A 17,278-nucleotide genomic window follows, 5' to 3' on the forward strand; every position below is an offset into this window, starting at 1 on the left:
GTTTCTTGATCACGAGAGAGTACTCGAAAGTTCATGGAGTGGTTTTTCTCTCCCGGGACCGAATGCGTCACGTGTTTTCGACATTGAGGCATTCTTTTATCAGTCGGGTTTTTAAGACCTCGTCAGGCACATCATGTGGTATTCTTTTAATTAACACGCAAGAGCAGAGGCCAAAGGAAGATATCCGTCGCCCTTAGATAGTCTCGTTACACCCTCTCCAAGAAATTCCCGTGTCTGTGTCACCTAATGTGTTCGCATTTTCACCAGTCTACTTTATATTTTTTTTAGACAAACGGGAATCACTGATTTGCCTTCGTCATTGGCTGCATGCTGAGATTTTAGTATGATATGATATATTGACTTGTATGTGTAAAAGTTTAACTAGATATTAACCTTAGGTAACTGCATAGTTCATTTACTAGTGCTCAAAACTGTCCTTGCTCATTGTGCCATTATTTATTATCACAATCGTTAATATGGCAACATGTCCTTACACGATTTTCACCGTACTTCATGTTGTAATAACCAGAATTAATGTATTATTACCTGTTCAAAGAACTTAGGCGAAACTGTGCTAAATTAACAACAATCCAAAGAAACATACAATAGAAAATACAAATTTTAAGATCTAACAATTGTAAAACGTGTAATACGACTTCTGCCAACATACACTGACTTCCTGTATGTTTAAATGTATTGTGGTAATTTTTACAGAACTCTTTCAATTAAAATGTGTTCTACTGCTTAATTCAATTAAAATATAAATTATGTGAACACACCAATCGATGGAACTCACTGAGATCTTCAGTCTAAGCACTCACTGTTCTATTGTACTTGGGACATTACACAAATCACAAATCATCTACAGAATAATGGGTATATAAAAATAGTCGACGCTGTATTTTTTGAATACATGCAGTCCAAATGAGATCCGCAAACTGACTGACTCATATCGATCCCCTCTTTTAATCGACGTATCGTCCTTTGTCATACTAATTACCATTTGCGCGGTATGAGCGCAAATGCAAACAATAGTTGGCTTCCGTTATGACCCACCAAGGACTGAGCTCATGTCCTGTCCGCTAGATTCAGAGTTTGACAGAAGTGGCAGTACCTTTCAGCGCCCTTCTGAATAACCGGTATTTTTCAGTATTTGTATGCTCTTGGTTATGAAATGTGTGTTTAATTTTTTAATGATAACCAGATAAAAAAACAGTTTGCCACAGCAGCAGAGATAAAATTTATGGTTTTTAAATAAACATTTTTAAACCAGTATTTTCATTCATTAAATTTCCATTGTTTTGAAATATTATGTTATTATAAAAAATTGGAAACGTGATCAGTGCTATTTTAATAACATTACTGACAGAAACAAGTAGCAAACACGTCGCATAAGAATTGCTACAGCACTGCTGAGACAATAATATACGTATCAGCACATGGCATGGCCTGTTGGATAGTATACATGTACATTCAGTGTGTGAGACTTGCTCTAACTGGTGTATATGTTAGTTTCTTGCTGTTGTCAAACATTAGCTGTATTACAGAGGGGTACCATCCCTATTCTGGAAGTAGTTTATGAAGTGTGGTACCAATGAAGTACAATGCTAGATTTGTTCGACTCGAGAGTCTTATAAGGAAAACAAACTTAACAATTCATTCATAAAACTTCTTGGCAGATTAAAACTGTATGCCAGACCAAGTCTCGAACTAGGAATCTGTGCCTTTTGCAGGCAAATGTTCTACGAACTAAGCTACTCAAGCACAACTCTTTATAGCATTACTTCCGCCAGCAACTGGTCTCCTACCTTCCAAACTTCATAGCAATTTTCTGCAAAACTCCTGGAAGAAATGATATTTTCGTCCCACTGCAGAACGAAAATCTCATTCTGGAGACATCACTGTGGATGTGCCCAAGCCACATCTCCACAATATCGTTTCTCCCAGGAGTGCTAGTCCCGCACGTTTCTGAGGAGTACTCTTGTGAAGTTTGGAAGGTGGGAGACGACGTACTGGCGGAAGTAAAGCTATGAGGACGGGTTGTGAGTGGTTCTTCGGTAGCTCAGTCAGTAGAGCACTTTTCTGCAAAAGGCGAAGTTCCCGAGTTCATGTCTAGGTCCATTATATAGTTTTAAACTGTCATGAAGTTTCGTATCAGTACATACTCCGCTGCAGAGGAAAAATTTCGTTCTGAACTCGTTCATAGTTTCCAATAAAAATGGAAAGCAGCTGATTTGTTGCTGTGTCTACATAAAATGGCCTTATATGCTTCTACCCCTTGAAAATGGACAAGTTAACACTAAAAGTAGGGTTCTCCAGCCTCAGTTTTCACCCTTTAGCACTAACTACTCGTAATGCTCAAATAGCGGTAATATCCTCCATTACAACAATTTTTCAGCGGAGTTTCAAAAAATTTGAATCAGTAGGAGAATACTGGCGAGTTTTTGCAGCATTCAACCATTTTTCACTTTAAGAGAAAAGTGGTGAACAACAAACTAAGCTTTCTTTTATTTGACAATTTAATTTAATATTTTGGTTCTGTGTATCTCGAAAATGAGGGAGTCAAAATTTTTCGATCATTGTTCGAAATCTACGTTTGTTACAGGAAATAACAGAAAAGGAAAACAGAAAACCGTTTATTTCAGGAAACGGTTATTTTGACTGGTTTTAACACTCAGGTTCAACTGACATTGGAAACAAAACCGATGTAGCCCCAAACCGATTATTTCAGCTATGATCACAATCCCTACCATCGAGGTTAATGCACCATTTGAAGTCTGCCCTTGACTGATAAACCACGCTCCCCAAACATAAATTATAGACCACTGTTGTCACACAATAACCTATGAAAGTTTAAATGCAATATGAATGAAAAATTTTTTCCATCTGTTTAGCTATTTGTCGGTTACTAGTGAGTGCTGTTACACTTCTTGAGAGCAAGCTGTAATCATCAGGTACTGGTATATAGCTGGTAATGAGGCGGCATTCTTAATTCCACAGGCTTGCTTCGTTTCCTCCTTTCCTGTTTCACTGCCAAAGTACGGAACTGAACTCACTGGAACGTAATATGTTATGAATACTGTTCGGATCGATATGCACTTAAAACCCACGAAATATGAGCCAAAACTACTCTACATATGCAGTTAAAATGTTCTCTTACTGCCAGTATATGCCTATAAATGTGCAGCTAAAATTCTTTAATTATGCATGTCTCTTAAATAAATTCTTCAAAATATGCATCTTACTTGGGAAAATTAATGAATAAACATCAAATATTTTCAATAATCGCTATAATTCAATGAATAAAATGAAGTACAACATAGGTAAGTTTGGTAAATTCCAAAAGTTTGATTTTGTCTGAACTACCAACATTTTTTCCATATTCTCTAAATGAAAATTTTTTCTGTGGTCAGATAATAACATTTTCAATCTTGAAAATTATTGTTCAACATCACATGACACTACACGTAAGAATTTAAGAGCAGCGACGTCAGACGACGTAAAATCATCTAAATTCTCGGAGCGTTTCTTTCCTTCCAGTAACTGAGCGATCTTCCGAATCGTAGGACAACCAGGATTTCTATGAAGAACTGCATCTAATTTTCTTCTAAGTCTCTCACTGATCGGACCTGGCCGACTCTTGCTCTGTGTCCTGAGTCCTTCGACGAGAGCCACTGCCTTCATAGCTTCCACGTTACGAGTCTCATGTTTCTCAGTTAGGTCTGGAAGGCCACCAAAGTGCGCTGGGATGAAAGATAGGCTGTGTAACACGCTAGAACTCTTCAGGGCGTCCTTGGATTTTGTAATGGCTAAGTTTTTGCTATCTTCAAAGCCCTTTAGGACCTAGAACAAGAAAGTAGTAATCTAGTGAATGTCGGTTTCAAGCTGAAAACTGCTGTACAGAGAAATAAGCTTAATATTGGAATTCTATGTTGTGTTCGTTTTCTTTGCTTATTCAATTTATCCATAACTACATACGCATCCATACCTCTTCAACTTTTCTGAGGTTGTCTGCATGATAATTTGCAGCTGAAATCCACGTTCCCCAACCCGTCAAGGCTGGTTCAGGTGGCAGAGGACAGTCACGGTGAGCAGTCTTGAAAGCTCTCACTCGACTCGGTGCCTTTATGAAAACCTTCTCTGCCGAAGATATAACGCTGTTAATCTCTGGCAATGCGGCTCTGACCTCTTCAGCCACTCGATGGATGCCATGAGCCAGACACGTGAGGTGAAATAGGGTAAAACACCCGAAGGCACTCTGCAGCCTTCAGCATATATGCGGCACTATCCGTCACAATGGCCAAAACCTTGTTCTCCCCACGTTTCTGGTCCTCACTTCTCATAGCACGCCTGAAAGAAAATCAAAGGATTTTACAAATTTCACACTTTTACAGTTTTTTTATTATTTCATTATTGGCTCGCGACATGACGTGAAAAACTAATTATTGGCTCTAGATTTGATGTGAAAAACTTCATTCCTATATTACCTATAATTTATTTTAAACTATTCAGTATCAGCGAAACTTACACACTGCTTCCTGCACTGTGCGTGCAATCGTGGCGTGTGTCGTTCGTTCCACTTCTTTCTACACTGTGATTTGTCCTCGTCCAGCCTCGTCGGCAGAGAGTTTTCCAACTTTGACATGCACCATATACCGACCAGTTTCGCCAACGGACAGCCAAACTGGAGAATCGATAATTTCTGTCATAATATTCTCCAATGTCTGTAATAGAGAATCTAAATTAAATCATACACATAAACAAGTGGCACTGCGTAGGAGACATACATACGAAAATAAAATATATGCGTTTTAGCACCTATCTATATTTTGACTGTTTTCGTATGTACATACATTGTCCAAAATAAAAGCTGTTCAATTCGCACAAAAAACTACATTACTTAAAAATAAATTTACTTTCTTTTTTGGAGTGAACTTTTCGAGACAGACTGTTTCCGTCTCAAGTCCTTTCCTCAGTTGTCTTTCCCTTTTTTGAAAAACTTCACTCACTTTGAATTTAGTTTTTTTTTCCTTTCAAGTAACAATGTTCATTTTACAAAAATTAACATTCAAAAATAATTTAAATTTATTTTTAGAGTATTTTAAATTAACGATTATTATTTTGGCCCATGTATATACCAAATTTTTTTAGGTATTTTTAATCCAGAGCTCGTTCTTTTATTGAAAGCAATAACAACATTTTTTCATCTGGTGGCTTGCTAAGCCTAACGCATCTGAGGATTTTATTTCAGGGTTTGCCCCCACAGCCTTTGAAGATCCCTCTTCACCACAAGGCAGTGGTTCCTCCTCCGCCAGCTGAGCCATACCAAAGATGTTCTTCTCTGCCATAGCTGCCGTCAAGGACATCGCCATATCCCTGGCAAGTTTTGATAATGGCAAGGAAAAAGGAAAGGTTTAGGATAGGATAGGATAAGAGGCAGGTCGTTGTGGGATACACTTCGTCAGTTTCCTCCCCTTTGGCCCTCCAGATCCAGAGGACGCAAAACTCCTCGCCCACACGGATAGTACTACGTTAAGCCAATGTCCCCTGAGGAGGGGAAAGGAAATCCTGATGTCTGTCTCACATACTTATGTTCATAAAAATTACCTAAAAACCTTACCTTTTCATACAATGGGTCCACGTAGTCCTTTCTGAGCGTTGACTCATGATGAATATGTTTTCCTGTGTATTTTTTCAAGAAGGTCTTTAATGCTTCATTCTCCAACTTATTCAAGGGGATGTTTACTTTTATTAAAGCCTTGCAAGGATCTTCACTGAACTCATTTTTGTCATCCACATTATTCGAAATGATGAGATCAGTGGTTGCTGTGAAGTTTTTAACCATGTGTTGGTTAAATTGTTCTGGTGCTGAGATGTCTTTTAATGCAGATGCAGTTAAAATTTTTTCTCAACCCGGACCTAAAGCGTCGGAGAAGTGAATATCAATAAGTACGTACAACTGTACAAAAATGTAAGAGAACAGTGTGTACCCGCGTGATTCTCACTCAAAAAAGTGAATTAAGACTACAAATAAGTTTATAAAAATTGGAACTTCGATCCCCACACAAAATTTAACACTTTTTTTAATTTCCAAGATCGCCAAAGGTAATTCCTAAGGGTTTCTTCTTTTTCCTTCCCATTCGCCCATAGGAAACATGCACATCAGTTTACAAATGTACTTAATAATTGTTTTAAGTTCTTGGAAAAATTATCGAAAAAGAGAAATAGAAAATTAAACTCACCTCTTTTTCACATAGTTGGCACAATATTATTTTTCTGTCCGTTGTGAAAGCACAATCGCTTCCAATCCATTTCCCAAAATTATTGCTTTTTGGTCTGGACGTATTAGTAATTTGAAGATGGTAGCGAAGAGTTGATGCGAACAGCACAGAAACACATGCAAGAATGTTTCATATTCTGAAATGCCAACAATAACTAGTAGGGCAATGTTGGCGAACTGCAGCAACCTGATCACACATTAACTGTGGGCAACAAATACCGAAGCATGTTTCTACTCCAACAATCCATCTTGCAACAATGAACCATCAAAAGCCGTTAGCATCCTTATCCAAGAGACTAAGTAAGTGGAAAAACAAGACTATGTCCTTCCATAAGCTACCCACGTTTACCTGAAAGGCTTTCATTCTAATGGCTCATTACGTAGTATCTCATTTTGGAAATTTATTGGCCTAAAATTCTGGGAGGTTCTTGGGTTTTCAGGGAATAAATGAATCTCAATATGACTTCTAAATGTCAAAAATATGCATCTTTAAGGCCATTTCCTCTAAATATGATAATAATATGCTCAAACGCCAAAATATGTAAATATATGCATTTTAAAATTGAATTTAAAGTAGCCCAGTACATCCAAAATATCATAATTTGTAAAGACACAACACCAGGTACAGTAAAAAAATGATATGCAAAATATGCAAAATCCGAACTCTAGCTATGACTGTTACAGTGTAACTACTTATCATTCACCTGAACATAAAATCATAGCTTTTTAGTTTCAATCAATGTGACATAGAAGATTTTCTTATGTCGCTTCTTTTTCTTGTTGGAGAATGGTCTTATCCGCTTTTGGACTAAAATTGTTAACAGAGTTATCATGTATACTTATGATTTTTTTCATTTAAAATGTTTCTGCACACCAGTGGCGTCACTTTTTGATCAGGAGTTATTCATCTTTCTTAATTACATTGAGAACTAAGCATGAAGGAGCCAGTCACATGAATTGGTGCCCTTGGTTCAAAATGGTTCAAATGGTTCAAATGGCTCTGAGCACTATGGGACTTAACATGCAAGGTCATCAGTCCCCTAGACTTAGAACTACTTAAACCTAACTAACCTAAGGACATCACACACATCCATGCACAAGGCAGGATTCGCATCTGTGACTGTAGCGGCGCGCGGTTCCAGGCTGAAGCGCCTAGAACTACTCAGCCACAGCGGCCGGCTGGTGGCCTTGGTAGCAGTTTCTTTGTTCAACTACTATTTCCAGTAAACTAATGGTGGTACTGCTGCTAAATTTTTATGGATTTTATCTATACTCCACATCTATATGCCAATCTGTTAACTTATATGCCTGTTATTATTATGCTAGTCCATTGGCAATTTTTTGTTATTGTTTGTGCTGTTCTTTATGCATTTGTCATAAGCACATGCAGTGGAGCATCTGAATTTTTTCTGCTAAGATACATCTCACAAAAAAATTCTTGTTTTGCTGCTGTCTCTGTTAGAAGTTTAACTCTTCTTAGCACATACATTTACCACATCCTGGCAGCTATTGGTATTGATGCTACAACATTTGTTACTGATCCAGATCCATATTTCTGTAATTATTGAAAATATATCTACAGAATTTGTGTATATCACTACAAGCAAATTAATACCATCTTTGCCACACAGAGGCGCCAAGTCGGAGATTAAGCAGCCCCTCCCACTGGAGGTTCGAGTGCTCCCTCGGGCATGGGTGTGTGTGTTGTTATTAGCCTAAGTTAGTTTAAGTAGTGTGTAAGTCTATGGACCAACGACCTCAGCAGTTTGGTCCCTTAGGAGTTCACACACCATCTTTCCAATTCAAAACTGTAACTAGCAGCTCCTTAAATAGCATCTGCCTTATATACTGCATCTTTATGTGTTCTTCATGATTGACTGAAAATTGCAAGTAAATGTCTGAGATTTTGAAGGCGGTGGTTGAGATTAATATTAAGTTGTAGTGATGTATAAGAATAACTATTACTCTACTGACTTACATAGTTTTGTCAATAAATTTTGAAATGTCATCAACTAACCAGCAACTTACTAATGTCCATAAAGAAGAATTTGCAGTACGTTTAAGTTTCATCCACACAATGTATATTCGTCGGCTGATCAAAATTCATTTATAAAATTCATTCATACACTCTCAGAAACTAAAAATCCGTCAGTAAAATTAGAATAAGCTCCTAGATGGGTATATTAGTAGAATGAAATTGAACTAACTTCCTGATTTTGCATGAGGATAATATTCATCATATGTCAAAATATGCGACAGTGGATCACGAACATAGCTTCCCTGTTAAGTCCTACATTAGCAGTATATGTCGCTTGACTATTTGTCCAGACTGCAAATCTGGTACTGTTACATAAATGAATACATTCCCACAGTAATTAGAAATTTTCTTACTCCTTACAAATTACATGATATTTGAGAAGCTGCCATACAGGATTTAGTTTAGCTGGCTGTTTTTCAAGGATTCCTTGAGGGGTGTGTGAGTAGGTATGTACGTTAAAAACAGTATTTAATTTGAGTCCATAAACATATAATGACACTGCACTGAACAGATATTTGAATGTTGTGCATGGGCAGTTGAATTTAGTGAAACTAAACTTCTAATTGTTGTTGTTTATAGATCTCTGAACTCTGACTTCAGAGTATTTCTGCTCAAGCTAGAGAGGGTTCTTGATTCAATTTGTGGCAAGTACCAGAAATTAGTTACATGTGGTGACTTCAATATAAGTTTTGAATATTGTGGTGCAAGAAAATGGATGTTAGTAGAACTCCTAAATTCATATGATCTGATACAGACTGTGTTTTATCCAACAAGGGTGCAGGGGAACAGTAGCACAGCCATAGACAATATTTTTATTCATTATTCATTACTATGTAGATAGGCATTCTGTTAGTAAAAGGTGAATGGTCTTTCAGACCACAATGCACAAATTTTAAAACTAAAAGGTTTTTGTACTCAAACAAATGTCACATACAATTAGAAACAATGTAGGAAAGTTAGTATAACAGCAATAGAGAATTTTTTTAAACCTTGTCAAGGAACAAGAGTGGCACAATGTTAATACTGAAGATAACATAGATGATAAATATAATGCTTTCCTTAATCCTTTTCCCATGGTCTTTGCAAGTTGCTTTTCATTAGAACGCTCTAAATGGGGTAATAGGGAGCTCAGAAGGCAGACTAGTAGGATAAGGATATCATGTAGAACAAAGTGGTAATTATACCAAAATGTTAGAAGTAGTCACAATCAAGAACCAGTAGCCCATTACAATCAGTATTGTAAGATACTTAAAAACATTATTAGGAAGGCAAAGAGTATGTGGTATCCAAATATAATATGTAATTCACAGGATAAAATTAAACCATATGGACAGTTGGTCAGCAGCACAACGTCGACGATACAAAGTCAGTTCATAGTAAAATTATTTCTGTTCCTGATAAATCAGTTATATGCACAGAATTTAACAATAATTTTCTGAGCATTGAATTACATAAAAATTTAGTTTCTACAGGGAATCATATAACTTTCTTGGCAAATGCATTTCTGAGACTGATGTCTGAAATACTCTTAGTGATACAGACAAGGGGGAGATTTAGTCAATAATTAAGTGACAGAAGACTAAGAACTCTCATGGATATGATGGAGTGCCTAGCAGAATATTAAAGTACTGTGCTGCACATGTTAGCCCTGTATTTAGCCATATTTGTAATCTTTCCTTTAGGAATGGTCGCCAGCCGCTGGTGGCCATGCGGTTCTAGGCGCTTCAGTCTGGAACTGCGCGACCGCTACGGTAGCAGGTTCGAATCCTGCCTCGGGCATGGATGTGTGCGATGTCCTTAGGTTAGTTAGGTTTAAGTAGTTCCTAGTTCTAGGCGACTGACCACCTGAGATGTTAAGTCCCATGGTGCTCAGAGGCATTTGAACCATTTTTTAAGGAATGGTCAGTTTCCTGGACGATTAAAATACTTAGTAGCAAAGTCGCTTTATAAAGAGGGAGAAAAGGATAATGTAGACAATTTTAGACTTATTTCTAAGCCATTGGTGTTTGAAAAGTTATTGAAAAGACTCTGTATGTAAGGATAATTCATCATTTTATCTCATACGATTTGCTATCAAATGTACAGATCGGCTTTAGAAGTTGTTAAACAACTTAAAATGCTATATTCTCTTTTCTCTGTGAGGTACTGGATGGGTTAAACAAAAAGTTACGAACGATAGGCATATTTCTGGATTTAACTCAGGCATTTGATTGTGTTAATCACAAAATATTGCTTCAGAAGTTGGACCATTACAGAATACAGGGAGCAGCTCACAATTGGTTCACCTTTTACTTTAGCAACAGAGAGCAAAAGGTCATTATTCACATTGTTGATTTGGAGTGTGTATGGAGACAGTGAAGTGGGTGTTGCCCCAGGGATCAGTTCTGGAGCCACTCCTGTTCATTATTTATATAAATGATATGCCATCTAGTATTACAGGTAACTATAAAATATTTCTGTAGCTTGGTAGTAAATGATGTTGTGTGCAACACTGGTCTGGTTTCAAATAGTGCAGTTCAAGACCTAATCACAGTAAGACATAGTTTTTACAGTTTCTAACACACAATTCAACAAAACCTGACGTTTGAATTTCACAGAATGAGCAATTGATTAGCAAAACTAAACAGTTAAAATTTTTAGGTGTCGTGGAATGCCCTCATTCAGGATCTTGTTCAAAGACTTAATGCTGCCGCTTTTACTGTTGGAATGGTATCTGAAGTGCGTAATCGTTCGACAGGAAAATTAGTCTACTTGGCTTATTTTTCACTCCCTTATGTCATATGGTATTATATTTTTGGGTAACTCTTCCCATTCTAAAAGAATATTTTTGGCTCAGAAATGGGCAGTTCAGGCAATATGTGGCGTAAGCTCATGAACCTCTTGTCGACCCCTGTTCAAGATTCTGGGTATTTTGACATTGGCCTCTCAATATATATATTCCTTTCTGTCATTTCTTGTTAACAATTTTAGCTCATCCCCAATAATAAACAGCCTTCACTCACTTAATACTCGGCAGAAATCAAATCTGCGTTTGGATGAGGCTTCCTTAACTCTTTTACAGAAAGGTGTGCAGTATACTATTGCATCCATTTTCAATAAGCTACCGCTAGAATTAAAAAATCTTAGCAGTAATCCACGAGCTTTCAAATCGAAACTGAAGAGTTCCCTCCTTCTATTCTGTCGAGGAGTTCCTACAAAAATCAAGCTGGTTCTTGTTGTATTGGTGAATACATTTACTTAAACTTATGGCTTAACTTTTTTGGGTTCATAAGCATTTTATTTTTATCTTTTATTACTTTCATATTTTAATTTCATGTACTGACACGTTCCATGACCTTGGAGATTGGCTACTCAATTTGGTCCTACGAAACTTGAGATGTAAGTAAATAAATATTCACAAGACCTTTCTCATATGATGAGTATATTTCTTTCATATTCTTAACACAGTGTTTTAAAATGTTTCTGGTGCCTCTCTCTAATTTGTCATAGAATTACTGGTACTGAATGAGATTTTCACTCTGCAGTGGAGTGTGCGCTGATATGTAACTTCGTGGCAGATTAAAACCGTGTGCTGGACCGAGACTCAAAAGGCAAAGGTCCCGAGTTCGAGTCTTGGTCCGGCACACAGTTTTAATCTGCCAGGAAGTTTCAATTACTGATACTGTTCTAGTCGTGAAAAAGTTTGTAATACATCAAGTCTTGGAATAAAAAATAATTTTTTAAACCACTTACATTTTCTCAGAATTCATATATCCTTCAGTATTGTAGTGTAACGGTGACATGGGATTTGGAATTGACAACAAGACAGCTGAAACCTGTGTCATGTTCCTAGACACCAACAGATTATCACACATATAACAGCCACTTTATTGGTTAAGATTTTAGTTAACTTGGAATGATTATCACAATAAAATATACAGCAGCTGTGCAGAAAGAGGTAAAAACCTGTATGAAATAAATATATGAAACATATAGAAAAAGTATTGAGAATGCATTTTAATAAAAGCAGATTGTGAACATACTACTGCAAATAAAACAGCTTTTCTATTGACACAAATAAGAAATTGATCTTTGAATACCTGATTGGTATCTAGCGAATACTATATAGTTGGAAATGTAGCAGAAGCATACAAGAATTTTGTAAAGTATCCGACTCACATAAAATATTTAACACATCGTATCTATTTGTGTTACTTTATGTACAGTACACAATTACTATTATTTCACAAAATGAATTTTACATTATATGGAAATTATGGAGTATAAGTACCACTTGACATCACATAGTTGAACAAGATTCTAAATCGTTAAGTAAACAGTACAGAGGAATAAAGCTATAACAATATTTATAAGGTACCACCAAAGTTCAAGAAAAATAATATAAAAACCAAAGCTGAGGTATTTTGTGGTACTGCAAATACAGTAACCCTAATCCAACATAACATTCTTTGGAGACAAGCAACAAGACAAGACAAAATGACATAACCACTTATAAATTGTGAGCCACTGCACAATGAGCTACTACCAACAAATGGTAGAAACAGCAGTAAGGAACAGAAATGGACCTTTATTCCAACGATGTAATCCTTAATGAACATTTTACTAGTGATGAACAAAAAGAAAATCTAAGTAAATAATGACCAAACAATTACATCAAGTAATCTCAGCTAACCAACTGCCAAACTTTACTCACAAATTCATTCCATTTACAACAGGAAAACAAATGCAGCCAAGCCTCCTATAGTTAAAAGTTCAATGTGTATTTAATTTATAATGGGAAATATAATTTCACGATGATCAGATGTGTAATATCATCAAGGTAAGGTATTATTAAGGCTAAACATAAGAAAGTAATTTCTGCCAAGTGCACTTTTGACTGAACAGAGAACACATAAGAATTTAAGTAATTTACAAGAAAATATTGCTTAGACAAGATAGTATAAAAATCTTGGTGGCACAAATAATTCTGTAAGAAACATCATACTTCATTCAAACAACTAAATGTATAAACTGCTGAAGAATAATTTGTTTCAAAACAGCGTTAGAAAACCAAGGAAGATTACTCAAAAATTAGGTACATAAAAAAGTAATTTATAAGCAATAGGTGAAATTCTTGCATGAGCAACACATACAAGTATGTGATTCAAACACTTAGCATTAAATACACACAACTCTCAATGTGCTTACACTTAAATGTAATTGTCTAAAGGACAGAGCAATCTGTAATCTAGTAGTACATTCAATTTTATCACGACATAACTATAGCAAAAGGGAAATGAAATTCTGAAACAACATAAGTTTCTACAAAATCATTCTTATCACTGTAAGTCTCATCTGCAAATGAAAATGGATCACTTAATCGATTAGATAGGTATTTTGAGTATTTAATCACATTGTATTTATGTGTGGTTATAAAGCTTTATCCGCATTTTAGACAGTGCTTCATCGATAAAGAATATGCATACATGATTTACGTTTGAGTCTGAGATCAGAAACGTACTGTACAATATTCTCTATTCACTGTTTATACAAGGTAGAGAAAAATTGTGTCACGAAATTTTAACCCTGGATATCTGACGCCAGTAGGAACCAAAATTACTAATGTTGTGTAGGTCGACAAGGCACCATTTTTAAACTATAGAAACTTGGCGCCACGCGCTCCGATTGGCCGTGGGAATGCCCTGTTGCCGTTTGTTGGTTGACGGGCATCGCTATGGTTGTCGGTTCACACGTACAAATACTATACGCACACGCTGGATTAGGTCTTGCTGTTTGTCTCCATCTCACGTCAGAGACTTTCACACGTAAGCTTCGCTTTGGAGCACACACACGTCGCCTGCGATAATCATACAGTAAGCACAGCAGCATAGTATTCGTTTGAAGAACAAGGAGATATGGTTTCTGTTTGTGGACTAGCCGACGGTAATGCGCATGAAACTCGACGATTGTATGAGGAACGGTACCCAGCAAGACCGCAAAAGTTTACAACAATTCACTGGGGACTTGCCGAAACAGGCTCGTTAGTGGGATATGAAGGTAATGCTGGAAGACCTCGAACATGACAGGATGTTGCATTTGAAGAGACTGTTCTCGAGCGCTTCGAAGAAGAACCGGCGACAAGTACTCGAGTGGTTGGACACGACATGGGGGTCACTCATCGGTTAGTCAGGAAAGTTTTGAGGGATGACGGCCAGCATCCATTTAGTTTCTGCCTTGTCGAAGACCTAAATCCTCTGGCGGTCTATGAACACAGGCTAAGTTTTTGCCGGTAGTTTCTGCGACATGTTGCACGAGATCCCGTCTTCCCCGCCATTGTGTTGTTTACCAACGACTGAACCTTCCATCTGGATGGCCTTTACAACTCTCGAAACGTTCATTACTGGGCAAGGAGTCACGTCACGTCACCTACGTCCGCGGACACCAGGAACAATTTTGGCTCAACATTTGGGCAGGCACTGTGGATGACCATCTAATTTGACCGGTCCTTCTACCTCCTCGACTTACTGGGGTAAATTACCTTCAATTTTTGCAAGAAACTCTATCTGGCCTGCTGGAAGATGTTCCCCTGGACATACAGCTATGCATGTTGTTGCAGCGTGATGGGGCGCCTGCACAAAACTGTCATGCTGTGTGCAGATATTTAAATGAACTCTTAGACGGCTCGGTAATTGGCAAAGGAGCTCGTACGACATCGCCCCCGCGATCACCAGACCTCACGCCACCAAACTTTTTCCTGTGGGAATTCTTCAGGGTTCTGGTTCACACACACAGACGGGAACCGCCTAGAAACGAAGAGGAATTCATGGCTCGCATTCAACATACCGCCAATCACATCAGGGCAAAGACAGGAAGCTTTGAGAGAGTTCGGCAAAACACCGTTCCATGCTACTAAGCTTGTGTCGCGTCAGAGGGTCACCAGTTCGAGCACCTGCTTTAAGTAAACAATGTCCTAGGTAGAAAAGAGGCCCCTTTCAAGGCCAATGCAATTAGCAAATACTTTCTGTACGTGAACTAACAGCTGTTGATGGGTTTTTTCCTAGTAAATCTTATCATGAAACTACAATAGATGTGCTAGGACCCTGCAGCTTACGTCCCCAGGCCCCCAGAGTGGAAGGCTGACGCCCTGCCACTGAGCGTGCAGACCGCCTTGGATACATCGCCATCTCTCATGCGTTATCCAGCAAAATGCAATCCCGCGGCCTATCGGAGCGCGTGGTGTGAAGTTCCAGTAGTTTAAAAATTGTGCGTTGTCGAGCTACACAGCAATATTTAGTGGGTTAAGCTGGAGGGGGGGGGGGGTAGATTACACCGTACTCACTCCAAACTATGCGTTTTCGTGAACTTCCCTGTCTATCTATGTTTGGTTTCCCGCCCTTCCTGTGGTTACGTCGTGGTTCTTCTTCCTTCTACGTGTGGCAGCAGCGATGTGTATTGATATTTACACCGTGTACCATCTTTGGTTTTGTGCATATAGTTTCCGGCTAGGGTGTCTGCGCTGCAGTCGGTTGGGTCCACTGGCAGTCCCTGCGCAGTGTCGGAGCGTGTGTGGAGCTGTCCATTAGCTACGAACTTAGTGGTTCACCAACCCAGGACGTCAAAGTTGAGTAGTGGTTTCAAGTACCCAAGCCATGTCTATTCATGTTGTGTGGTTCGTTTCGGTGGTTCGCTGTTGGGGAGGTTTTACTGTGAGTAACAGCAAGTGTTTCTATTTTGCTTAAATTACCCGCCATGCGGTGCAATTAACTATATTGGTTGGCTACAATTCGAGTGCACCAGCGAAATTTTCTGGTTTGTGGCCATTAGTGTTCTGGTTAGCTGCCCTGCCCACTGACGTAATTTCAGGCATTGTTCCTTTTGGGTGAAGTTAACTGTATTACCGTATATCAAATTTAAGTGTACCAGAGGAATTTTCTGCCTTGTGGCTGTTAGTGTTCCAGTTATCTGCCCTGGCTACTAACGTAATTTTAGGCAGCATCCTTTCCTCACCTGTTGTCCCTGTCCAACATGGTGTGTAGTTTTGACAGCTAATACATATTTCATTGTGGATAATCACGTTCATATCTTTTGTGTTTGAGTTCTCATGTACTGATTGGTAGCAAGCAAGTGGTTGTGTCAGCCGATCTGTGGCTGTTCCCTGGTTGGATTCCGACAGATCAAGTGTAGTTGGGCTCACCACTTGACTCACCTAAGTGAACGAGGGCAGACAGACCTCCCTGGAGGCTTCTGAGTGCCGTTTTCTTTATTGTCCTTCTCACCGGTGTTTAATTGTCTGTTTACAATCTATCATAGCCAACGATTTAAAAATTCTTGTTTTTACTGTACTTCTTGTGTTTTTGAATTTTGGAAAATCAATTGTGGGGCTTAAGCCACTTAAGACGTTATCCTTGAAATTACCCTTTAAGCAAAAACATTGTGGCCTTCTGCCTTAAAAGATTATGGTAATATAATTTAAAATTTTAAGATTTCACTGTGTCCCTCAGCTGCTTGTATTGCACCTTGCATATGATCGTTCTGTTGAGGTTTTCCAGTCTCGCTGTGACACCATATATATTTTAATTATTTTATTTGCTATTTTAATTGCATTATTTTTTATTTTGTGGACTTTTAAGATTTCTTGTTTGGAGGCATTTAGCTGTGAAATAATTGCCTTTTTGAAACTCATAGTTCTAAAGATTCAGCTAATTGACGTCTTGGTTTAAAGGTGTTATCAAATTACAATAAATTACAATTTTGAGTGAACCTGACCGACACCTTATTTGGCCCTTTCCACAATCCTAACCACCTGTTTTGCTCTGCGGGTTTAGAGGGCGTTTCAATTAGTAATTTTGATTTTCACTGGCATGAGCTATTCAGGGTTAAAATTTTGTGACACAATATTTCTCCACCCTGTATAGCCCACTAATATGACACCAAACATTTATTATGTAGGCCTATGTGGGTGCTAGAAAATCATTTTAACT

General features: G+C 38.0%; 1 protein-coding gene across 1 annotated transcript; it reads right to left on the reverse strand.

Moving 5' to 3' along the window:
* Positions 1-3,316: 3,316 nt before the first annotated feature.
* LOC126209945 (uncharacterized) lies at positions 3,317-9,429 on the reverse strand. Its single transcript, XM_049939061.1, has 4 exons — positions 5,621-9,429; positions 4,591-4,724; positions 3,989-4,265; positions 3,317-3,843 (listed from the first exon to the last, which is right to left on the reverse strand). Exons 1-4 carry the CDS (start codon positions 5,843-5,845, stop codon positions 3,439-3,441), a joined length of 1,041 nt encoding a protein of 346 aa, XP_049795018.1. The 5' UTR covers positions 5,846-9,429; the 3' UTR covers positions 3,317-3,438.
* Positions 9,430-17,278: the final 7,849 nt, after the last annotated feature.

Source organism: Schistocerca nitens, chromosome 10 (assembly GCF_023898315.1).
Source record: "Schistocerca nitens isolate TAMUIC-IGC-003100 chromosome 10, iqSchNite1.1, whole genome shotgun sequence".
In the NCBI taxonomy this organism is placed as follows: Eukaryota; Metazoa; Arthropoda; class Insecta; order Orthoptera; family Acrididae; genus Schistocerca; species Schistocerca nitens.

What these genes read in the sequence shown, in the direction of transcription:
- LOC126209945 (XM_049939061.1), bottom strand. Translation starts at nt 5,845, where the DNA reads ATGGTTAAAAACTTCACAGCAACCACTGATCTCATCATTTCGAATAAT. An exon ending in TGGACCCATTGTATGAAAAG is followed by an intron (nt 4,725 to 5,620) that starts GTAAGGTTTTTA and finishes TCTCTATTACAG; the next exon opens with ACATTGGAGAATATTATGAC. An exon ending in GGACGAGGACAAATCACAGT is followed by an intron (nt 4,266 to 4,590) that starts GTAGAAAGAAGT and finishes TATATGCTGAAG; the next exon opens with GCTGCAGAGTGCCTTCGGGT.